Source organism: Aethalodelphis obliquidens, unplaced genomic scaffold (genome assembly GCF_003676395.1).
Source record: "Aethalodelphis obliquidens isolate GAN/ISIS:26980383/991018 unplaced genomic scaffold, ASM367639v1 scaffold7, whole genome shotgun sequence".
Classification (NCBI taxonomy): Eukaryota; Metazoa; Chordata; class Mammalia; order Artiodactyla; family Delphinidae; genus Aethalodelphis; species Aethalodelphis obliquidens.
This window is the reverse complement of record NW_020837951.1, coordinates 19,427,899-19,452,942: the sequence shown is the minus strand read 5'-3', so window position 1 is coordinate 19,452,942 and position 25,044 is coordinate 19,427,899. Positions and strand designations below refer to the sequence as shown.

The window sequence follows — 25,044 nt, the reverse complement described above, 5'->3', positions numbered from 1 at the left end:
TCCACGTCAAGCACTCAAAACGCCAGCCACACAGGCAGGGCACATAGCACGCTGGGTCCTAATCTTGTTCAGATCTCTTTATTGAAAAATTAAAGTCATAAGCTCTGTATATAAATACACTGACGACGCTGGTCACCTGCAAGGCCTCTGGGATAGGCTAGGGGTGTGGTGGGAAGCTGGGGTCCCGGGGTACCCAGGGGTGTGGGATGGAAATAAATAATAAATACTATGGAGAATGAGGAGCTAGGAGGAACGGGGTGTGAATGGGGGGTGCTCGATACTTATTTGTGGCACTGAAGGTCCTGCAAGATGCTGCCCTGGCTGGGGGCTGTGTCTACGAATTCTCACGTCACTTCACTCCAGACAAAAGCTCGGGCATCTGGGGATGGGCCAGGTCCTAGCTGGCCGGGGAGCAGCAGGGCCTCCACGCAACCCAGAGTTCCAGGCCCTGGGAGGCCTCAGGTGAAGACACAGGCGCTCTGCCCTTCCCCTTAGTTTCTTCCCTTCCTGAGGTCTCATGCTTATACTGAGTGCTTACTGTGTACTGGGCATTGCACCAGACCCCGACCTGACCTTCTGTTTGCCTTGCCCAGCTGTTTTTTCCCGGTTCTGGTCCAGTGGGCCAGGAAGGAGTGGAGAGATGTCTTCCTGCTACCCTGGCCATGCAGCCCCGGCCCCTGAAGGAGCTCAGTAGTGCCAAGAGGGAGGAAGGACCAGGGCCAGGGGCTGGGCAGCGGTGGGAGGCCCTCGGGCCTTGGCCCCTAGAGCATCACATTGAACTCGGTGACCAGGAAGTCGATGTAGTCACGCTCCTTGCTCTTGAAGGCCTCTGCGATGATGCGCGCGGCCTCGCGGTGCTCCTTGCCCCGAAGCGTCACCCCGTTCACTTCCAGGATCACGTGGCCCACCTTGAGCTGCCCGCAGTTGTGGGCTGAGCCGCCTCGCTGCAGGAGTGAGACACAGGGCATGAGCACATGGGGTGCCTGAGGGCTAGGCCAGCCTGGCCTTGACCACCCACCAGCGTAGGCCTGCCACCGCCAACCAGGTAGCCACAATCTGGTGTCCGCTGCCCTGATTAGGAAAACTGTGGCTCAGCGAGAGCAAAGGCGGTATGAGCCTGGGTCTGCCCTTGGGTACTGGGTCATCTCTGGGCATGGCAAACCCCTGGGATGCTGAGAGGGGGACCTTCAGGGGTAGGGAGACGCGGTCAGGCAGGTCCGTGGGGACATACCTGAATCGTGACGATCCTAGGCAGGGGCTGGCGGGTGTTGGCGCCGCCCTCGATGGCGATGCCCAGGGTGGCTGCACTTTTCTTCACGCGGACCAGGGTGGAGGTGGGCTCCAGGAGTCCAGGCTGAAGGTGTGAGAAAGGAAACCAGTGACAGGCCTCCTGGGTGGACAGGCCTGGCCTGGGGGCTGCACCAGCCGTGACAGGCCTCTGGGTCAGCAGGGTGCAGACTCCAGCCCCGTGTCGGGAGCCTGCGGTGTGCTAGCACTAAGCATAGCACTTGGGGTTCTCAGCTCTCTAATTCTGAGGCTCGGGAGCTTAAGGGGCGGGCCCAAGGCTGCCTGGGGGTGACACCAGGACCTGAACGCAGCCTGACTACCTCACCACCACATCGTGTCAGAACTGAGCTTGAAGGTCCTTGAGACCCACCTTGAGCACTTGGCTTGTCTGTGTCAGTGGCCAAGGGAGGGCCTTCAGACTCTGAATACAGCGGTCTTTCCAGACGCCCACATCCCCCCCTCCAGTGACGGGGGGCTTACTACCTCCCCTGTGGTTACTAGTCAAGTTGAACCCTGCTCAGGACGTCCTGTTCTTCACCTGGGGCCGGCCTCCCCCTCCCCCTCTGCACCCCCGGCTCCTCGCTCACCGGTTTGGCGGCCCCCTCGGTGGTCCTCTCGTTCCGAGGCGTCTCCTTGCTACTCCTGCTCTTGGCGGACACCACCTGTCTGCCTCGGCCCGGGGCGCTGGCTTCTGCCTCGCCGGCGTCCACGCCACTGTCCTCGCTCAGGGTCTGCCCGCTGTCCGAGAGCTGGGAGAGTGTGGAGGCTGCTGGGAGTGGGGACAGGAGGAGAGGCGTGGTTTACAGCTGGGGCTGGTGAGGGCTTCCTGGAGGAGCTGAGCGGCAGGCTGGAAGGCTGGGGATTCTCTGGGCAGAGACTCCCTGCCACCCTCCCACCTACTGAGACCTGCCCTTCCAACTGGGCCTGGCCCCAAAGCCACCACTTCCAGGACGTCCGCTTTGACTGCCCCTGGCATAATGATTAAAACAGAGCTTAGGAGGCAAACCCAGCCCACAGATACGGGCTTTGTTTTGCTTTGTTTTGTTTTGTTTCTTTTAACTCTCACAGTGCTGTCAATGTTTAACGAGGGGCCAACACACTCGAATTAGGAGATTTCACACAAAAATCAAATTCCAGGCTTCTCGGGAAAAAAAAACGAAGGTCTGCCATGCTTGGTCTGTGCCCCTGCTGACCCCACCTGGCCTGAGCTAAGTGATGGGCACACGCCCTCTCGTTTAACAGTCAAACCGAAGCCGCTTCACTATGTGTGTAACGGCTTGGCCCCTGAGATTGAGACACTCTGGAGTCTGGCAGGTGGGGTTTGAATCCTCTCTGACCAGCTGTGCAATCCTGGGCGACTTACACAGCCTCTCTGAGCCTCCATGTTCTTGTTCTAACCCAGGAGCAGCGATGCCTATCCCATGGGGTTATCATAAAGACTAATAGATGTTAGTCTGTTAGTAGACTAACAGTTAGTAGTTAGTAGACTAAGACGATGTGTTGGGTGAAGCAGCCAGATTGCCTGGCTCCACAATGACATTCTGTGTCTCAGTTTCTTCATCTGTAAAATGGGGATAATAACAGTCCAGCCTCACAGAGCTGTTGGGAGGATTAGATGAGTTACTAACATCGGCAGGGTCCCTAGAACAGTGTTTCTGGCACACAGAGAGTGCTGTACACCTGTTAGCTTTATTATCATGTGTGTCCGGCTCAGTGCCAGGTCTAGAGTGATCCATCTATGATAGCTCAGGTTTCTCTCACCGCATCCTGCCTGCTCTTCCCTTAGCTGCCTTCCGTCAGTGAGCTACTGAATGCAGGGACCCCGCATTCTGCATCCTAGTCTGCCCGCTGCTTGCATACAGCAGGTGCTCAGTAAACGTCCCCTGACCTGGCTGGCCACCTTCCCTGGCCAAGGCTGCCCCGCGCATCACCTTCGCCACAAGATGGCAGCAGAATCCAACAAAACGTACCCAACTCACTAATAGGAGGGAGGGGGTCCAGGGCCTGCGGAGGGCTCAGCCCTACCGAGTGGAAAGCCAGCTCTGCCATTCCTGCCACCTCCCCAGCTGGACAACCTCTGGAAGCTCAGGGCATGCGGCCTCGGGCTGGCCTCCCAGGTGTCTGGAAGGTCGAGCCCGCACTCTGACCCTGCAGCCCCAGGTCAGGAGACCTCCAGGGGTCCAGAGACTGCAATTTCAATGCCCACCTGTCCCCCAGCACCTGCTCTGTGCCTGGCACTGGGGGACAGAGATCACAGAAGCCACCCCTGCCCTGCACAGGCTCAGTCTTCTTGGGGAGACTTGTAGGTGAGTGCAGGATGACCAGGTCTGGGGCCCCTGGAGGAGGAGCCCGACCCTCACAGCCACCTGGCAGGACTGTCACCGTTATCTCCAGTCCCCATGGGAAAGCATGGCAGCCGGTCCACAGTCACACAGCCAGTAACGGCAGAGCGGGGACTCACATTCCCGCCTCTGCCTCCGAAGCCCCTCAGTGTGGGCTTGGGCTCGGGACCCTGTTCCCTGGCCCCCCGACCCTGAGGGGGCAGGCCTGGGCTCGAAGGCCCCTCACTGGGCGAGCATCTGGTCCCACCTTGGCTGTGCTGATGGGCAGGTCAACGTAAGGGGGACAGGGAGCCCCTAAGATGACACAGCAGCACCCTGAGCCCAGCCCGCCAGGGTCTGCGGTACTCACTGCGTGTCTGGGGCAGCGCCCTCACTTCATTCACGTCGGGCTCGCTGTCTGGGCGGTGCACCTCCACCATGACAAAGTGCTGGTTCGTGCCCGTCTGGTCTGGGTGGCCGGAGGGGGAGGGTGGTGGAAGGCTGCCCCCCGCCAGCGTGGCCTCTGCAGGGGGGCTTTTCAGGTGCGGGGGTGACTGGACCCGCGGGAAGGGGCCAATGGGGTGCTGGTTGACCAGGGCCAGATGGGCGTCCAGCGGCCTCTTGGAGCCGGGGTTGGCCGGGGAGATGGAGGCGTAGATGGGGGAGGAGGGCGAGTCCTGTGTTGAGGAGGCCTCTGGGGTGGGGGAGGTGCCCGCCGGCGGGCTGCGGTTCCGCGGAGCAGAGAAGACGATGCCCGCGTGGGAAGACACGGAGGAAGGCGGCTGGAGGTCCTCTCTGCCCGGCTTCCTTGTCTGGGTGATCAGGTGGTCGTGGCCTTGGGGCAAAGGTGATGGGGGAGGCGGTGGCTTGTAGCTAGGCAGTCCCTTGGAGGTGGACTTGACATCATCCTGCCAAAAGACCCAACAGGAGCAGGAGTCAGAGCCCATCGTGCCTGTTAGCGGGGAGACCTGAGCGCCCCAGTGCACCAGGCCCTGGCTGCAATTCCGTCCCTGCTCTATCAGCTCTTGGCCACGCTGCTCTGAATAATGCAACACCCGAGTGGAAAACTTCTCCCTGCATCTCAGCAGCTGATAAGCATCAGGATCTTGGCGGGAGTCTCTGGGGATGGCATCATTACCTTTGGGAACTGAAGTTCTTGGCATTAGCCAGGGCTTGTCACAGGGCACGGGACTTAATTAGACGCAGGATGCAGAGATGGAAAACAAAAAAGGCCTTTCTTTGGCTTTTCTTTTTAAGGGATTATCATAGCTTCTGGAGATAGGAGGTGTGACAGGACTGATGGGAGAGAGTGGGTAGAAGGTGGACAGACATGGGCTGGGGTGCTGTGTGGCCCTGGGCAAGACACAGCACCTCTCTGAGTGCACCTCTGGGCAACAGGGAAAACTGCACCTACCCAGCAGAGTCGTGGCGGGGGTGAGGAGCAGAGTGTGTAATGCATTAGCAAGGGGCCTGTGACCCGGCAGGTGCTTGGTGAGTGGCAGATCCTGTCATCACTATGCCCCCCTCCCTATGCCAGCATCCAAAACTGGCACAGCTCTGATGGCCTTGTGGGCACTGTTCCAAATTCTTTACTTAGTTTAATTAATTTACTCCTTGCCACAAACTTATGGGGTAGTACACTATTATTACCCCCATTTTTACAGATGGGAAAACCGAGGCACAGAGAAGTTAAGAAACTTGCCCAAAGTCACACAGTTAGTGGCAGAGGGTGGGATTTGAGCCCAGGCAGTCTGGCTCCAAAGCCCAGAACATTCAAGAGTTATGTGGGTCAGATCACAAGGCAACGCTACCCAGACTGCTGATGCGTGCGTGTGGGCATGAGGTCACGTTTAATTCCCTTTTCCAGTGCAATCACAGGGCCTCCTTGAGGAGCTCTCGCCACACACTTCATGCTTCAGTACTTGCTATGACAACGTTCAGATAACACATCAAAAGTTAACACCAACTCGGCAAATAGTCAAACAGCCCGACAGCCCTGCCTAAAACCCCCGGAACTAGCTGAGAGCTCGCAGCTGAGGGCCTCTGTCTCCTCCCTGTGGCTCTCACCAGGGAGCCAGCCCCCAGGGTGTCAGGCAGACCCGGGAGGGCAAAACACAATGAAAGGGCCAGAGAGGGTCTTACCAGGGAAACGTCTGAGAGGGTGTTCATATTGCCCTGGACGGCCTCCCCAGTCTCCTCCAGGTCCAGAGTGTTCTAGAACAGAGAAGAAAGCCATGTGAGCAAATACAAACTGAGAGGGAAAAGCCACTTTGCTCTCTGGGACACCAAACCTACGTGCCCTGAGACACCTTTGTGCTGTGGTTTAAGTTCCTCCTGACCTGCCCCACTCCGTGGGAATTTACTTTACACATTCAAATTAATGTCGATTTCATTTGGAAACATTTCAGACATTTCAAGGATGTCTGTTTCTTGGAGACTTTCCAATCCTCTCCTGAACTACGAGCGGATGCTGTGGTGTGGCTCTGGCCTCCACTGGGATTTCCTGTAGCTCAGCCTGTGCCCAACACTCTCAAAGCCTCCAAAACCCAAGGGTTCTCTCTCCACTGCTCCCGTCAGGATCCCAGGGAGGTGTGAAAGTGGCAAGATGCAGATGAGAGGCGGATGGGGAAAGTCTCTCTCTCTTTTAATGGTTTTGTGCTGTGGGGGAAGGGGGGAGAGGGTTACGGTTTCAATGGAGCTTATTTTGCAAAGATGCTCATTTCTTCCTTTCCTGTCTCACCGGAAGCCTAACGCTCCCTCAGGTGACACTGAGCTTCCATCTCCAGCTACCCCGGGACGCCCAGCAGTGCTCCTCTCTAAGCTGGGCTCCTGAGGCCTCAGCAGAGCCACTTCTCTCCACCTCACCGGGCCCAGGATGGCAAGGAGCCTCCACGACCATCACCCGGCTCAACTCTCAAGTTCAGCGACCGATACTGAGCAGTCTTAGTGCTCCAGACCGAGGGCCTGGGGACACAGAGGACGTGAGACACCGCCCCTGCCTTCAATAGCTTAGAGAGAGTGGGGTGGACGCAAATAAGCAAGGAGGAGATTGCACAGGGTGAGGAGGGGTCATCCGGGAAGGCTTCCTGAAGGAGCGAGCACGGCTTAAAGCTGGGCAAAGGAAGGAATGATGGGTGTTTCAGAGGGAGGGGTGTGCATTAAGCAGGAAGGACAGAGGATGCTCGAGAATCTTCGGGTGGTTCCACGTGAGTTAAGAGCTGCTTAGACCTAAGCCTGAGGGCAGTGGGTCACCATGGAGATGTGGTCAGGTTTGCCTCCTAAGAAGATCCCCTTTGCTCACTTCCTCTCCAGCCATGCTAGAGCCATGCAGGCATGTCAGGGCCTTTACATTTTACACTGGCTGTTCCTTCTGTCTGGAACATGCTTCCCCAGGACTACCCACAAGGCGTGATCTGTTTGCTCACCTCCTTCAAGACCTTACTCAAATATCACCTCCTCAAAAAGGTCCACGCTGACAACCCCCACTAAAATCACAACCCCCACCCCTGCCCTGCTTTATTTTCCTCCTTTGCACTGATCACTATTCTTCACCCAGCAGCCAGGATGTAATCTTGAAAGGTAAATCAGACAGTGTCTCTCCCCAGCACATAATCCCTCCAGGGTCTTTCCATTTTACACAGAGGAAATTCCAAACTCTGCCTTCACTGTGCCCTTTCTTGCTACTCTTCCACAGGATGGGATGGTTCCTGCCTCAGGGCCTTTGCACTCACTGCTCTGCCTGCACTACACTCCTGGCTCACCTTCTCACTTTATTTAGTTCTGACCTTAGTGAGGCCTTCCCTGACCAGCCCTGTTTTCAAACAGCGCCCCTCTCCAACCCCCCCATACCACCTCTGTCTAACCCTTGACCCTGCTTCGTTTTTCTGTGTAAGATTTATCACCACCTGATCGGATACCACTGATTTGCTTATGTTTGTCTCCCTGCTAGGATAACTCCTCAAAGGCAGGACTTGTGACTACCTAGTCCCTACTCTATCCTCAGTGTTCAGGATAGTGGTTGCTTGGTAAATATTTACTAAGCAAATTAATTAATCCGCGAATCAATCAGTGGGTGAATGAATTAATCAGTGACCCTGGCTGTCACAGGGAGGAGGCCCGAGCGGGCAAAGAATTGAGCAAGGTGGCTACGGTAGGTCACGGAGAGCAGTAACGGTGGCTTGAATGAGGGTGAAGGCAGCAGGTGGGTGGGAGGAGCCCCCTGACCCCATACCCCTAGGGCAGAGGCTACCAAGTCACTCCACACTGACCCCCATCTCAAATGAGCCTCCTGAAGCCTTGAACATTCTGGGTGGGCACAGGGCACGTGGTCAGCCATGGGAATCCACCAACCTACAAGATGCCCCGCCCACCCGGCCCTGAGCCTTTCTCACCCAGGGCTCCTCATCTGGTCCTGTGAAGCCTCTGGGGCAACGTCAGGCCAGGACAACTGCCTTGTTTTATCAACAAAGCTGAGGCTTACGTGCAAACCTCAGCTTCCTGACCTCTCCCGCTCTCTCCAGCACTGTCTCCCGCGCACCACCTCACGGGAAGACGCCCCGACAGCTTTGGTGATGCAAGGATGGGGGGATCCTTGAGGAGGGGAGGCTGCCCTTTCACACACTGATTAGTGGTTCTGGCTTTTCGGAGGTCGCACCCAGCTCTGCTACTCACAGGTGAGTAACGCTGGGCAAACCACTGAACTGCTCTGTGCCTCAGTTTCCTCATCTTTAACATGGGTAAACGGCAGTTCCTCCCTCATGGAGTTGACGCATTAACACCTGAGAGATGCTCAGAACAGAGCCTGGCGCAGTATGAGAGGGGAGCTTATCAGAAGCCTGGAATCTTGCAAATCTGCCCTGGGAACCAAATGGCTACACGACGTGCCCTGGCCCATGTCAGCACTCCGATGGAAAGAAACAGTAATCCTTTCACATACCGCCCCCCTCCTCCAAAAGCGTAATGAGTCCAGTGCTCCCAGGAAATGGTCCAGCTGGGCGACACAGACCACCTAAGATGAAGGTGAATGGCGAGGCAGGTTACGTGCAGTGACTTCCCAAGACTTGGCAGTTACTGCCTTGGCCTCAGCAGGAGGCCCCAAGGGGGTCATGGACCTGGAAGGTGCCTACACCGAAGACAAGAGGGGCTCCCATCACCTCAAATGTAGCCACTGCCACCTGCCCCCAAATTCACCTTGTAGGCTCCCTGGGGGCTTACACGGCAGCCCACGGTTGGACAGAAGCCATGGGATTCTGTCCTGTTCTGGCACATCAGGAGCTTTGAATAGTCATTTAGTTGATCAACAAGCATTGATCAGGCAGCCTTGACTTATGAGGAAAGCTCATGGGGGTAGAAGGTGAGCAGGCCACTGTGTCCCCAACACCCAGCAGAGGGCCAGGCACGAAGGAGCTGCCCACAAACTCTCGTTCGGGATCACTGATGGGGCTGGTGTTGTAATAGGGCCCACGGGAGGGGGCAAGGAAGGGTCCCGATCCTGGCAACTCAGGCATGTTTTGCCGAGCGCTACAGGGAGGGCGTGACTTTCTCTCAGAGAGAAGGACATCGGAGAACTCCAAACTGTGGAGGGCCTACTGCAGGCCAGACCCCTGCTGGATGTTTTCCTTACGTGATCTCATTGATTCTCCCAACGACCCTGCAAAGCAGGCACTCCAACTGTCCCCCCTCACGTCTTTTACACTTAAGCTCAGAGAAGGCAGTGACTTGTCCAAGGCCACAGGGCCATTCTACAGCAGATCAGTTTTCTAACCCATGTCAGGGTGACCCCAAAGCCCGTCAAAGGGCCCCAGGAGGACCCTCTCTGAAACGAGAGAAAGCAGCCATCGCTGGCCCCTGGCCTCAGTCATTCCCTGCTGTTAGCAGCATCCTGGAGCCAAGATGGAAGGAGGGATGGAGAGGTGGGAGGGTGAGGGTGGATCAGGGACAGACATCCGGCCCTGGGAGGAAGGCCTGAAGTGGAGCAAACGGCAGACGGGCTGGAGCCCAGCCCTGCCAGACTCCATCTGCTGAATCCAGACGCTCAGGAGCCCCGAGTCCCCAAGCCATGTTCCTTGTGCATCTGAAATAGCTGCAGACAGCAGGCTAAGAACCCGGGGGATGCGTCAGCAGAAACGCTTCTGGAACAGCCTTCGAGAGGAGGATCAAGGTCGGAGCTCACGAAGGAGCCCGTGCGTCCTGGCCTCCTCCCCACTCCCCTCAGCCCCAGCTGCTTGGGCTGCCCTCCTCCCGCACCCACTGAGGCCAGAGACTAGCTAAGGGTGTAAACCTGGTGGCTCAATTAATCCTGCCGGGTGGGACCCTTCATCAGTTCTACAGGTGAGGTGACTGAGGCTCAGAGAGGGGAAGCCACCTGCCCAAGGTCACACAGCAAGGACGGAGCAGGAAGCTGAACCCTATTCAAGGTCTGAGTCTGTTATCCAGACTACTTCCCATGAGAGCCAGGATGCCCTCAAGACCTGCTGCCCTTGCTCCCCCGTCTCCTTCCTCCTCAAATCTGTGGCGGTTCAGAAAATCCCCTTCCTTTCAAAGAGAACTCCTTTTCATCTGAGTTTGCCCAGTCAGGGCTCAGATACCCCAGGGTCTGGTTTGAGGGAACTGTCGGGAGAAAATGAAATGAAATCATAAGGGGCAATCACCTGTGCTTGCCTCTGCCACATGGACTCGTGATCCTGGAAAGGGAGGCCCGTGCGTGGCCCGGGTGCCACCTCAGCAAAATGAGGCCCTCCCTCCCCTCTTTCTCTCCCTTCTCTCCCCTCCCCTCTCTACAGCCCAGTTCCGGGGTTCCTCTGCCCCCACCCTCTCATTACAATGGGAGGGCTCTTACATAAAGGTGCTATTTTCAGCTCTTCATTCTTCTTGCTTCTTTACTCTGATGTCTGGACTACAGGCTCCCCCCACCTCCACCCCAGAATGCACCAGTGGCCTGAGGCTGGGAGTGCCCTCCCCTTTCTGTCAATGGGCAAACTGAGGCACAGAGTCATAAAGGCTTCTGGAAGGTCGGCAGTGGAGGCTGCTGAGAGGAAGAGGACAGCGGGAGAGACAGAAACTAGAGAGGGAGGAGTGAGAATAAGAGGGAAAAAGAGAAGGGAGAAGCCTGGGGAGAAAAGACCAAGAAGAGGAGAGCAAGGGGAGAGAGAGGAAGGGAACTTGAGAGAACAGCAAGAGGTGGTACCCTCTCCAGAGCTGGGGAAGAGGAGCTTGTCGCAGCCGGTAGAGCCCGAAAGTCCTGGTGTTCCTGGGGGGCAGGGGGCTGCCCAGAGTGAAGGGGACAGGTCTGGGGGTCCAAAAGGATCAAGTGGCTAGACCCCAGGGTGATGGCCGTGCTGGTGGAGACAGATCATGCTGTCCCAGCCTCTCCGACCCGGGGCTCGGGTGGAAGTCTGGAAGCTGGAGGGGAGGACAAAGGATAGGACAGCGAGAGAAACAATCCTCAACACAGAGGGCTGGAACCTGCACTCGCTGGCGAGGCTGAGGCCATGGGAACTGGCACTGGGCCTTTTAGCAGCTTGTCCACTCCTGCTACCACGTTTGGCCACCAAACCACAGAAGCAGAAAAGCCCCCGGGAAGATGGTGCACAGAGCCCTCCCGAGAGGCAGGTGTGACTGCCTTGTCCCAGCACAGCCCGTGCTTCCTTCTGCCTCCATGCATCTCCCTCGCAATGGTCTTAGGAAGAGGACGTCATTCAGTGGACAGAGAGGGTGACCCAGAATCTCCGGGTCAGGGACAGAAGAGCCCGTAGGACAGGCACTGGAAAGCAGGGCTCCAGGAAGGAGGCAGAAGCCGGTGAACCTGGCTGGGGGAGAACCCTGCATCTTTTATTTTCATTAACCTCTAACCGAAATGTAGCATCTCCTTTCCTTATAAACGGAGGCAACACAGCCCAGCGGAATCAGCAGCGCCTGTGACACGGTCACGGATCTTTCGTAGCACGTGGCGGAGGCTGCAAAGTCCCATTAATGCTCATCACGGCCTGACAATTACAGCTGTTACCGACCTGCTGTCAGACCTTGTTACTGGACGTGATGATAAAGAAGCACACGTTGTACCATTTGTTTCCATATTTGAAAAAGGCATTTCATCATCTGATTTGTTTCCTTTGTAATCCTGTTTTAGTTTTAAACATTTAAAACTGTTATCCTGAGAACGGGTCCCAGGGCTTTGCCAGCTTACCAGAAGGGTCCGCGGCACAGAAAAGGTGAAGCCCCCCCACCCTACAGTCCTACGTCAGTGTTTAGTCCAGCTCTCCTAGGTTATAGCCGGGCAAACCTGGGCTCTGAGGGGAGCAGGGGCTGGTCATGTTCCAGCAGGCTCTGACCTCCACGGACTTGGTTCTATTTGGTGGAAACAGCTTCCAGCACTCACAAGTCCCCACACAGGGAGGAGAATGCTCCTCAAAGCACTGGGAGGAATGGTCCTTATTTCAGACACCGGCTGAGGCGACGCTGCAGTCACCCTGAGGGTCACTAATGCCTCCGGTGCAACTATGGTTCTATGCTCTCGCACCACCCTCTGACCCGCTTATCAAAGTGTGAATTATGGAGATGATTTGATTCGAGGCTGCCGTCCTCACTGCCCTTGCTAAGCTTCGTGAGGGTGGGCGCTGTTGTCTCTTGTTCCCGGCTACCAGTGCCCCGCTCAGAGCCTGCATGCGGGAGGTGCTGAGCGAATGCTTGCCACATAAACAAGGAGCGGCAGAATGACTGAGTAAATAGATGGGCTCCTTCCTGCTCCCCCGCTAGGGAAGAACTTGCCCAGAAGAGGACTCCTAAACTCACCCGGGCTGGACCAGAGGCACATGCAGCAGGTGGGATGTGTACCTCTCATCATTTGCTCCCTGTTTCTGGAAAGAGCTGCCTTGACAGTCAGGGGTCTCTGCAGCTGTAGGCGTCTGACACAGGCCTGAGCGCCTCCGCCCTCCTTTGGCCCCGGATGAAGAGGAAAGGCAAGGAGGCCATGGGGAGGAGGCTGACACTGCCAAGTGCTGACAGCCACGCCCTGCACCCCCTTCTCACCTTACTGCAGGGGAGATGGCAACGGCCTTTAGAGGCAGGGGCCCCACCTCCAGCACCCTTTAGCAAGCCTGGGGAGCCCCTTTCCAGGTACATGAGAGGCCTAGAGTGCAGAACCTCTCAAATCCAGGAGGAAGAGGGCTGTGGGTAAGGCCAGGGCAAGTTCCACTGCCACCCCGACCTCAATAGCATCTGCTCCATGGGTACAAGGCTGGCTTTGGCCTTTCAGCCCCTTTTCCTCTGCAGTGCCCTTTGCCAGCCTTTAGAGTACCAACAGAATCGGCTCCTATATAGTCCACACCTGTAAGTCCACCCCTACTCTCAATCTCCACAACAACCTGTAGACGGGCGGCCTTACCAGCCCACTGTACAGATGCAGAAACTGAGGCACCCAAAGCTTAAGCCGCCTGCCCAAGGTGACACGGCTGCTAGTGGGGAGAGCCAGCCCTGGTGTGTGGGATTCCAGAGCCTGTGCACTTAAGCCCCTCCCCCACAGGCCCGCTCACACCAGATGAGGAATTCAAGAAATGTCGGGCAGGCCTTTCTTCTCTTCTTTCACGCAGCTCTCCTGGCCGACATCTTTATGGGAGGGGAATGATACCGTTTGGAGGCAGCCAAAAATTCCCAGGGCTGACTCTCTATTAGACAAATGGAAAATAAACACAATTTGTTGAAGGGGGAAGGCTGCATCTGATTTCCTTTGATCGATTGTGTCTGGTTTGAGGGAAAATGGCTGCAGAATGAGCCACGTTTAGCCTGGGATTGATAACCGTGCAGCGCGATCCAGGGAATTGGGGTTAAACGGGAACCGGCTCCAGCTGGGGCATCCGTCTGCGGCATGTGGGTCACGAGAGCCAGCCGCCCGCCCGCCTGCCCGTCTGAACGCCAGAGCAGAGGACATTTTCCTACGATGTGGGAGGTAACTGTTCAGGAGGCTGGAACGTTAGAAGATGATCCTGGGTGGCCAGGGAATGAGGTTTCATTTCGGTTTCTGCTTCACATTTCCTTGAACTCTGCTCTGTGCCAAGCCCTGGGCTGGCAGTGGGGACACAGACAGGAGAAAAATGAGGTCCCTGTCTGACCCCACCAGCTTCCCCTGTGTCCTGGGGAAGACACTCAGGCAGAGGTTAAAGCAACATGGCGGACATTTTAATGGAGATGTGAAAAGCACGCGTGCTCCACGAGGGAAGGGATTTTGGCCATGAGCAAGAAATGTTTTTGGTTGTTGTCCATCCAGATTGTGGGGCATGTTTGTTACTCAGCATCCCTGCAGCAAAAGCTCACTAATACATGGTGGTGTTGCAGACCAGTGCCTGGCACTTAGCAGCAAATGAATTAATATTATTTTAAGCTCTCTCTCAGGAGGAATGATGCAGCCCTTGTTCAAATACACAGATAAGCGGTGGGAACACAGGGCTGCCATTCCTTGCCGTGCCTCCCCTGGAATATTTTCCAGAATCTCCTGACAAGAGGACTCTCAGAGTTGGAGGAGACTTGGGGGTCTGCCTGCATCGTACAGATGGGGAGACTGAGGCTGACGGTGAGTGAGGGGCTTTCCTGAGGGTGCACTGCGTGGTGGGCGCAGAGAGGAGGAAGGGTGTGGGCTCCTGACTCCCCGGATGGGCCTGGTGCCCTGCATTCCTGCATAGAGGGGCTTCCAGGAGGAGGTTTCTGTCCTTGGCTCCGCATGCAGGCAGCATGCGGTGTCCAGTCTGAGACCTGCTGTGGGTGTGGAGGGAGGGTGTTCCCAGGAGACACTGAGGCCAGGGCTGACCAGGCAGCAGGAAGAGCTGGCACCTGCAGAGCCCGTCATCACGTCTCTTAGCAGCTCAGGCTGCACGACCTCCCCAGGCCCTTCCTGGGAATGAACCTGTTCTTGGTTCAAACCCATCCCCGTCTGTTCTCAACAATCAGCGGCATCCTGGTGAACTAAGTCAGATCATGGCAGCCCCTGCTCTAACCTGCCAACGGCTCCCATCTCACTCAGACGCGAAGTCAAAGTCCTCAGCACATAATCCACCACTGCCCTTCCCCTTGCTGACTGCTCCAGCCTCATGGCTTCCGGACTTTGCTCAGACACTCCAGACCTGCTCCCACCTTAGGGCCTTTACATTCGCTGTTCCCTCTGCTGGAAACACTCTTCCCCAGCTGTGGGCAGGACCATCTTCCTCACCTTTTTCAGATCTTACGCAGGCGTCACTTCCTGACCATGCCGCCCCCTCCCCAAGTCCCCTTTCCTGTTTCATTTTTCTCCTCAGCACTTTTTACCACGTAACATACCGTGCATTTCAGTTATTCATGCGGTTTAGTCTGTCATTCCTGCTGTACCCTAAATTCCCTAATGGAAAGAATTTCTTTGTATTTCTTTCACCACTGTATTCCCAGCACCTAGAACTGGATATAGCACATAGCAATCACTCAATTGATACTTGGTAACAGAAGGAAGAGAAAGAGGGAGAGAGGAGATGATAGATAGATAGATAGATAGATAGATAGATAGATAGATAGATAATGCCTAGCAAGCATCTGGTGAGCTGCTTCAGGGAAGAATCACAACCAGACTGCAGTGTTAACAGCTCCAGCTCAGAGGTAAGCAGGCCTGGGTTTGAATCCACATTCCACTGTTCACTAGCTGAGCAATCCTGAACAAGTCACTTCTCTCTAAGCCTCAGTTTTCTTCTCCGTAAAATGAGGATCATAGCAGTACTTGCCACACCTAGTCACGGGGCGGGTCAAAGAAGATACAGTTAGAAAGCATTATCATAGTGTCCTGGAGATGCTTGACAAATGCCAGCCAATATTATAAAGGCCCAAATTATTAATATGGACCAGGCTCTATGCTGAGCACTAGGGATTTGATGGTAACTCCAGACACAGCTGTTGCCCTCAAGCAGCCCACAGTCAAGGCGGGTAACCAGCCAGTCTTGTACAAATTATTGGAATATAATGACACAAGAGCCATAACAGCAAGAAGCCCAAGGGGCTGAAGGAGCCAGAGGCTCAAAGTCACCCTCCTTGCGAGGATCAGGGAAGTCTGCTTGGAAGAGGTGGCATGTGAGCTAAGGGCTGAAGCACACACAGGGGCTAGCCAGGCCATGTGACGTGGGAAGGAGAACACTCCAGACAGACAGATTGTGTGGCATATGTGAAGGCCGAGAGGTCTCTCAACAGCTCCATGGCACAGAAATTATCATCCTCATTTTATAAAACTGAGCTCAGAGAGGTGAAACTACTTCTTGAGGTCACACAGCAAGGAAGTGGCAGAGCTGGATTTGAACAGAGGGCATTCTCACTCCAGAGCCTGAAAAACCTGATGAACTGGCAAACAGGAGAGAGAGTGAGCACCCCGAAGAAGCCCAGCTCCCCACCAGGGCTGGGTGCGGGTGTAAGGAGGTGGGGGGAAGGACCACAGCCCCCTGCCTCTGCCCCAGCTAAGGCACTCCCACAGCCCCCCCTTGGCAGGAAGGACGGTACCTCCATCAGGTCTATAAGCCACAGCAGCCGCTCCTGGGGAGGAAGGGTGGGCAAAAGGCAAAAAGAAAAATACATCAAATAAATATTAGGGATGGAGTGGGCACAGCAAACCCCCTTCCCAAACACCCCTCCCCACACACACAAAAAGGCAAAATAAACAAAGAGATTCTCCAAGTCCCTTTTCTCTTTACTTGGGATGCTGTGGGCAAGAATAAAGAAGGGGTGAGGAAACCCCACTGCTACAATCAGTATGGCCTCGTTCTAACTGCCTCTTTGAAGGAAACCAGGGGTTCCTCACTGCTCTGCAGAAATGACACGTGTCCTTAAAAAGGGTCTTCAGGAGATGGTCATGCCCCTGGAGGCAATCCTGGGGCTCTCTAGCAGTTGAGGCTAGGGTCATTATTCCCACTTGGCAGATGGGAAAACTGAGGCTAAGCAAAGGGAAGTGACTTGTCCAAGGTCACACCTGCAACTGAAAGGCAGAGCTGAAGGAGGACCCTGTTCAGAAGCCTCGATCAGAGAAGACCCAGATTTCAGGGAGGCCCAGGCCCCGTGGTGGCAGAGAAGCTCAGCGTCTGCAAACTGGAGCCCTGGGCTGTGCGTGTGGAGAGCACCCAGGGGGGATGAAGTTTGGAGGGGCAGTGGCAGGTCCTCAGCCCAGTGCTTTCCAGAAGCCACCAAGTGCCTGCAAGGCCCCGGATACAGGGTGGTTTTTCCGGCCAGGCTGGGACGGGTCAGGAAGAACAGAGGTTTCCTCTGCCCTCGGGCTGTGGGCAGCACGTCTGGGATGTTACTCATCCTTTACTCCTCCCAACCAGCTGCCCCAACGCGAGGAGGGAGATGGAGCCACTGCAGATGGAGGCAGCCTTTCCACGTTGCTTCTCCTGCCTGTACGATGTTCTCTTAGCACCCACCTCCAAGGGCTCGCCCTGGTCTTGGTTAGCCCTGATCTGACATGCCCGAGCTATCCAGTGGGTCTCAGACTCATGGTTATTCCCACTTCAGAAGCTGGGAGACCCCTTCCATCTGTCCCATGAACTCCCTGCTCAAAATCATCCCGTGGCCTTTCTGAAGTCTGCCTTTCCCAGGGTGCTCCAATCCACAGAGAGGGTCTCTCCGGCAGGGCAGGGTCAACTGCCACAGCTGGGGCTCAGATGGCCAGGGTCAGTGCTCCCCAGGTGCAGGAGAGACCCCCGGGCTGGGACAGGGTCATGGGAGGCCAGTGCTGAGCTGGGGCCGGGACCCCTGCCCAGAGCCCTTCCTGGGTATAATAGTTACCCTGAGGCGTCTTAGTGCTGCAGCCTGGCCTGCCATCAGGGCCTCGGGCTGCCGTGGCCAGGGCCACCCAGGGCCTCAGGTGATTTAACCTAAACCTCTTGCCTCCCAGGTTAGAACACACCCCATCCCACCCACTGGATTTCTCATCCCTGATTCTAAAGGGACCATCCCAGAATTAGAGTCGGCAATCCTCCAAGTTTTAGAGCAGTGACTGATGTGAAGCCAACACATGGACATCATCTCGCCAATCTCTGTGGAGTTGGACCCAGAGAGAAATAAACCCTCGGGCCAGGGCCCCCACAGCCTGAAACCAGCTCATCACCTGTGTGCTACATCAGAGCCAAACATGCAGCCCCAGGCAGGAGGCAGCCCCAGAAGTGATCTGCTCATCCTGAAGCATGACATCGCCTCCACTGCAGCTGCGTCCAGAGCCAGGAGGAATATGTGGCAGCTTCCTGGTCGCCCCAGGAAGGACGAGGACTCTTGGGGGATGAAGGTGACTTGGGATGGTAGGGATAGGAGGTAGAGGAGTAGAAGTTTCCCCAGAAACTCAGATCCCCAGAGCTAAAAAAAAAAAAAAAAAAAAGCTATATTGGGAACTGGAGTCCCCAAGGGAAAGGCGCACATGCTCCAGGGCTGTCTCCTGGTGGCTGCAAGCTCACCTGTGCCCACTTACCACCTGTGTCTGCAGGTGGACGTCACTGCACTCTCAGACCTCCTGCTCCCCCAACAGGACAACGAACACAGTCTAACAGAGATTCCACCCGTAAGAGCTCCCAGTTCAGTGTCTGGGAGTAACGGTGTTTAAGGAACTCGACTTCCCCACTCCCTTTCCGCAGCAGAGAGGTGCTGAATGACCGACAGACAGGAAAGGAGAGGATGGGGCCAAGCCGGCTCTCCTGACCTCCAGCTCCGCCTCTCCCGAAGGCACGGACCTTAATAACTGGCTGTTCCCCATGATGGATAATAAGGCATTTCCTCTGCCCTTTCCTTGCAAAGGCCTCCCGGGGTTAATCTGCCTCTGAGCATGTTGGGGGCAGAGTGACACCATGAGATGGACCAGATGCTTTTCTAGGGGCTGGCGAGTCTGGGAAAAAGTCAGGCTGGGCTTCGGGGCTCCAGAGAATCAGGAGGGTGTGTCTCAGGGAAGATCCCAGTCACGACCACGACCACGAATGCGCTGTGTGGTCTCTCGTGGCATCCTCGCATGGACTGGCATCATTTTTTCTATTTGTCTCATAACCTGTGTTTTTCACCTTTCTCCCCCAGCCTGCACCCTATCCCCCAGACTCTGGGCGCCTGAGGCAGGGCCACAGCTGCCTTGTTCACCTGCTGGCATGCAGCAGGCCCCCAACCATTAGGAGGTTTTCACAGGTGAAAAGACAGGCTCGGAAAGGCAAGAGCTGGCAAGGGCTCGAATCCCAGCACAGACGCCCAGTGCCGGGATTCGAACCTGGAGGGGTCTCACTCCAAAGCCGTTATCTTAACGCCCCTGCTGGCCAGCATCCGGGGACGGGGCAGGGGCAGCTCACCCTGGCTGAGCTGACAGTGGTGGAGGTGCCGTGGCTGCCTGTGGACGAGCCTGTGTCACTGCAGGAGACCATGGAGTAGGTGTCCCCGGCCACAGGGCTGGGGGGCTGCCGTGCCTTCATTGACTCGATCTCCCGCCTCAGCACCAGGTGGTCGAAGCGGTCCAGGTCTTGCGGGGAGATGGTACCTCTCACCTCAGACAGGAGCAAGAACTGGAGGCAGGGACAAGGCGGGCACTCAGTGGGGAGCTCCACCAGCAGGTGGGACGGCCCCCTGCCACCCCAAATGACCCGCATGCAAACCTGGCCACTGGCCTCCCCTCCTTCACCCTCGGGGCTCCCCACTGTGCTAGGAGAAAAGTCCAAGCACCTTCGCCTGGAGGCCGGGCCCAGCATCATCTGACCCCTGCCTCCATCTCACCACTTCCTCCCCGGCATCTCAGCCTGCACATACGGCTGCAAGTCCCTGAACAGGAAGCCCCTGGCTGTCCCTTCCCCCTCCTCTCCAAACTGCATTTCCTCTGTTAAGTCTTCCCAAATGTAACCTCCCAGTGGATTTAATCACTTCTTCCTCCATGCAGCTTTTGAACCTCAGACTTCCACTAGAGCAGGGTTCTCAAAGAGGGCAGCATGGCACAGTCACTTGGGGGGCTCGTAAAAATTACTGGTGGCCGGCTCCCATCCACAGAGGTGTGCGGTCAGCCAGCCTGCGGTGGGGCTCGAGCATCGCTCTTTAAGAGCAGTCCAGACGCTCTTAAAGCCGCTGTGTTAGGGCCCCAATCACAGGGGACCTTAACTGACAGTTTCCCCAGGAGTCTGTGGGCTCCCCCGGGGCAGGGTCTGTCTCGGTCACCAGCCTCCGCCTGGGGTTCAGTTTGGGCCTGACTCTTTGTGGGCTCTCAGGAGAGGAGTGGGGGACAGAGGGCGGCAGGGAAGGATGCGGAGACCCTGAGAGCTGAAGCCAGGCGCCCCCAGCCCCGCCTTGCCCGAGGAGGTGCGGGTCACCTTGGCATGGGTGTTGAGCAGCTCAAACAGGGCCATGACGAGGGCGTCCACAGACACGCTGCCGCCGCGGTACTCCTCCAGGTAGTAGGCCATGGTGGCACGCTCCCGCGCGCTCAGCAGGTGCCGTGCCTGCGCCTCCAGCAGCACCCGCGTCTGGTTCCCCAGGCTGCTCAGGGTCACCTGGGAGCCGGCCGGCCCCTTGTAAAACCCCAGCTGAAAGACAGCAAGACAGAGGCCTGGGAATTCAGCGCTGCTCTGGAGGCAAATGGCCAGGCCCAGCCAGCGACCCCCCTGCCGAGGGATGGGGTGGGTCCCTCTGAGGTCTCGGCCCGCGTGGGAAAGCTGCAGATGTTACCGCTGTGTTCCCAGAGCACGCGGCCTCGTGCAGTTGCAAAGTGCTCTCACGGCTCATGTAGCACGTTTACATGTTATCTCATCAGAGCCTTGTCACCATTCAGAGTCGAGCAGTATTATTTTGGTGCCCATTTTACTCTCTAGGTTGAAATACCTTTCTTGGTATGGGGATAATAGTAATTTTATTTCCAAAACATAGCTCAGATCTGCACCCACACACTCCACCCTTCCCGGCACTGCCTCTGCCACCGTCAGCTGTGTCTAAGACGCCATCCGGTCTCCCTCCTTGTCTTTTCTGCCTCTCTCTGTCACCTACACGGAGCTGCTGAGAGGACCTCGTAAAAACACAGATCTCCTCACCTTGCTCCCCTGTTTAAGCCCTTCAGAGGCAACCTATCATTTTAGGTTAGCAAGCAAATCTCTGACACGACCCACTGAGTCCTGTGTGATCTGGCTGTCCCACCAACAAGCCAAGTGTGGCACCTGCCTCAGGGCTCTGGCACATGCAGTGCCCTCTGCCTACGCCATCCCTCTCCTGCTCCTGCCCAGACTTTGATCTCACTAACCTCCACTTCTCGTTCGGTTTACGGCCCAGACACCGTGTCACTACCTCGCAGAGTCTTTGCCCTCTCCCTCTGGCCTCTCCCCCAATGTAAACTAGGTGTCTCTGTCATTCTCTCTCATCAGACGCAGCACCTTTCCTGGATGGCACTGAAAGTCTTTTGTGATTAGATACATGTGCAGTTTTGTTTTGTTTTGATGTGTGTCTCCTTCACTGGGGATAACCTCCACCGGGGTGGGGACCTGATCTGTTCTGTTCGTGCCGTTAACCCAGGTGTCCAGGGCGGTACCCAGAACCCGGTGGCACTCACAGACGTGTGTAGGATGGAGGATGGACAGTCAGCGGGCTGACCAAATGAAATGAGATCGTGTCCGTGAGTCTCTCAGCCCCCCTGCCAGGCCCAGAGCTCCCCGCATGGGGAGCTGTGAAGAAGCTGAAGACACCCAGACAGAGAGCAGCCTACCTTGCTGGTCCCCTCTGCTGTGAGATCCCCAGGAAAGCTATGAAGAAAGACAGCATGTTCAGCCTCATGTCTGAGCAGTTCAAACAGGCACGGGGAAGGGAACGGCTGCTTTGCTGCGGGACGAGCAGAGCTTTGGGAGAACTCTGGCCTGCACTCGCCGGGGCCACTCAACCCCTGGACAGACGGGCAGCTTCTGTCCTCCTGACCGACCATGTGGATGGCATTTCTAAAACCATGCAAGGTGGCATCCTGAGTTGTTTCCAACCCTACAGGGGCCAGGGAGGTAACAAGGAGAGGAGAGACTAGACGGCAACTGCCTCGTGGCCTCAGGGTCAGGCCAACGTTAGGGAGGGTGGGGATGAGGTCAACTGGAGGTGCTGAAGTGCGATGCGCAGGTGCAGCTTGGTTCCCGTCTATTTTCACAAAAAAACGGGGCTCAAGCTGCCAGGATCCCTGATTTTCAAGAAGCAGCCAGAAATCCAGTTTTTTTCATGGGAAACCAGATGACCTTTTAAATGTTGGTAACTAATTTTTTAAAATGATAATACTGTGCAGGTGAAAGGAAGAGAGGAAGAAGGGAGAAAGAGATGCTCTGGGTGTGTTTGGCTTGGGGGCCGCCAGCCAGTCTGAGACTCCTGATGGAAGTCCAAAGGTGACACTTTACATTACTAGCAGCTGCACAGCCACCTGGCAACTGTATCTCACTTTGTGACTCCCAAGGCCCTTTCACCCAAGTGACGCATGGGACCCTCATCCACACACCTGGGACGGGGGCTGGGGTTGTGATTCCCACTCCTCAGACAAAGCAACTGAGGGCCCAAAAGTAAGTTATGGGATTTGCTGGGGGGCAAATAAAGACCGGGAGAGCCGGGTCCTGTGGCTCAGCTTTCCAAGGGAAACCAAGGCCAGGACGGGACAAGGGATGTGCCCGAGGTCCTGCCCGGCAAACGGAAGGGACCCCGGGGCTGGGACCACAGGCTCTGGGAATCAGCGCAGTCTTCACAGGTCAGGGCATGGTGCATGGCGAAGAGGTGGGAAGGGCTGTTACTGCCTTTCAGAAATGGCCCTGGGGTCCTGGGGCTCAGAGCGAGAGAGCAGGGCAGCCACACCCTGTTGAGTTCGTGGCGGTGTCCCCGATCCGGGAACTGGCAATCCACTTGGTCTTGTCCACGGTGGTTCGGGCACGGGGCAGCCTCCCGACATCCTTCACCGTCAGGATGAGGTGCTGGGATGACTTGAGCAACCTGACCGCTTCGTCGTGCAGGATGTTGAGAAAGCTCTGCCCGTTCACCTCCAGAATCTGGTCCCCAACCTGCCAAGACCACAAAACAACACAGTCACCTGGGCTGTTTGCAGGACACCGAACATCAGGGCTTCAGAGCCCCGACCCCAATTCTCCTCCTGGGTAGCCTACCAAGGAGGTCACCGAGCCTCAGAGAGTCTATGCGGGTGCTTGAGGTCATACAGCAGGAGGCTCGAAGAGGTTATGTGAATTCCTGAGGGTCACACAGCAAATCAATGGTAGAACCAACTGTCCAATCCTGATCTTCAACTCACGTTCCTGTCACTGGAAAGGGCCACCTCCCCTCAACTTAGCAATGGCTTTGAGGGATGTGTCTGTGAGATTCCCAAGGGTCCCCTGATCTAGAAAACAAAAGCCGTTTCAGAGGCCTGGAGGTGGGTGGAATTGGGGGTAGGATGAGGTGTGAAGGCAGAGTTCCATTATTTTCCTTTTACACTTCTACACTGTTAAAATTTTTTTACAAGCATTGTAAATTTTTTTACAAGCTTGTAAAATTTTTACAAGCGTGCATTCTTATATTACCTTAAAGTGTAAACATCATTTTAAGTTACTCAAGAAAAAAGCAGTAAGTGAGAAAACTAGCCTTCCGTTAAAGGAATAATATATTGCTTGGATTCTTATGACAAGAAGGTGGTTTGGGGGCTTCCCTGGTGGCGCAGTGGTTAAGAATCCGCCTGCCAATGCAGAGGACACAGGTTCAAGCCCCTGGTCTGGGAAGATCCCATGTGCTGTGGAGCAACTAAGCCCGTGTGCCACAACTACTGAGTCTGCACTGTAGAGCCTGTGAGCCACAACTACTGAGCCCACGTGCCACGCCTACTGAGCCCGCGTGCCACAACTACTGAAGCCCACGCACCTAGAGCCCGTGCTCAGCAACAAGAAAAGCCACTGCAATGAGAAGCCCGCGCGCAGCAACGAAGACCCAACGCAGCCAAAAATAAATAAAATAAAATAAATAAATTTTAAAAAAGAAGGCAGTTTTATTTGGTAATGTAAGAACATATTTTTTAATGAAAGGAGTAAAAAACAGAAAACACTAGCCTTCCAATAAACATAAGTATGTGACAAAACCAGAAGAGGTTGCCTGGGAAGCTGCTGCAGTGTGACCTGGGGCATGTCAGAAGGACGTGCAGCATGTTTAAACTCGGAGGTTCGGTGTTTTTCCTCTGTTCACCGATGGGTGACCAGAGGGGGCTGCCCAGGGTCAAAGCCCACCGTGGCCTTGAAGGGCAGCCCCATAATGCCAATTATTTTTTATATTTGTTTATTTATTTATTTATTTGGCTGCGCCGGGTCTTAATTGCAGCACACTGGATCTTCATTGCCGTGTGCGGGATCTTTTAGTTGTGGCAGGCAGGCTCCTTAGTTGAGGCTCACAGGCTCCTTAGTTGCGGCTCACCAGCTCCTTAGTTGCAGCACGCATGTGGGATCTAGTTCCCTGACCAGGGATCAAACCCGGGCCCCCTGCATTGGGAGCGTGGAGTCTTAACCGCTGGACCACCAGGGAAGTCCCCATAATGCCAATTATTCCTGTGGCCACTTTTCCTTCTCCCCCCGTCCCCGCCTGCTGATGGCGCATGGTCACCCCCAGGGGCGTTTTCCAGTGTTTTTCAAAGCAGAATTTGGAAAATGTGAGCCAATTGGGAATTTGGAAGAAAAAGAGAATAAGATGTGGTGATGAGGCTGAGAACTGAAACCCTGGTCCCCAGGTTCTCATCTTTTCTTTAACTCCTCACCTGCTGTTGGGGAGTTTCCAGAACAGAAAGTGGTTACAAATTCAGACTTTCCGACCCTCCTCTGCACCAGCATTGATGTGCTCAGAGAAGGCCCACTGCATCTTTGCCTCCACAACCCCATTCAACATTTCCTGCACACCTACTACGTGCCAGGCTCTGAGCTGGGGCACCACGCACAGCCAGACAGATCACATCCTGCTCTCAGGCTGCTCAGCGGGCTCTGTTTTGTGCTATAATTGAGTTTTCCCACCAGCCTCTCCACGCTACGTCCCCAGGGCCCGGCATACAGTGGGAATGCAATAAAAAGTCATCAAATGAATGAAGAGTCAGACACCAGTCCCTCCATTCCCAGATCCAGGACCATCTCTGCTGCAGCTCAGTGGGGACTAACACATGACACCAGCCTGCAGCCCCAAGTTTCAAACCACTTTTAACCAGATGCTGACTATATGTCAAGAACCTTGTCTGTCCCTTTACATAGCTTTCCTTATTTAATATCTTCAGTATCCTGCCAAGTAGGTGTCATTGCTCTGCCTCTCACCAGAGAGAAGACAGAGGCTCAGAGAGGTTAAGTAAATAGTTTGTGGTCACAGAGCTAGTGAAGAGGACAGCTAGGGTGTAAACCCAGGTCAGGTCCCAAGGCCCTAGTGCTTTCTACTACTGGGCTGCTGTCGGGCTTCAGATCCAGCATGTCCAAAGCCTGCCATT

The 25,044-nt window shown here is 55.6% G+C and overlaps 1 protein-coding gene across 3 annotated transcripts in view; it reads right to left on the bottom strand.

Moving 5' to 3' along the window:
* Positions 1–68: 68 nt before the first annotated feature.
* The window catches only part of WHRN (whirlin), an 89,133-nt gene continuing 64,157 nt past the window's right edge, over positions 69–25,044 (bottom strand). Inside the window, exons 4-13 of one of the 3 annotated variants that reach the window (XM_027105096.1) lie at positions 22,407–22,609; positions 21,298–21,334; positions 19,919–20,131; positions 18,917–19,126; positions 16,107–16,139; positions 5,751–5,822; positions 3,979–4,516; positions 1,875–2,056; positions 1,232–1,354; positions 69–944 (exon numbers count right to left, since the gene is read on the bottom strand). In XM_027105096.1, coding sequence (XP_026960897.1) covers positions 762–944; positions 1,232–1,354; positions 1,875–2,056; positions 3,979–4,516; positions 5,751–5,822; positions 16,107–16,139; positions 18,917–19,126; positions 19,919–20,131; positions 21,298–21,334; positions 22,407–22,609 — 1,794 coding nt within the window. In that variant the 3' untranslated portion in view covers positions 69–761. The remainder of the gene's footprint in view (positions 945–1,231; positions 1,355–1,874; positions 2,057–3,978; positions 4,517–5,750; positions 5,823–16,106; positions 16,140–18,916; positions 19,127–19,918; positions 20,132–21,297; positions 21,335–22,406; positions 22,610–25,044) is intronic. The other 2 variants (XM_027105097.1, XM_027105098.1) reach the window with 2 other exon arrangements.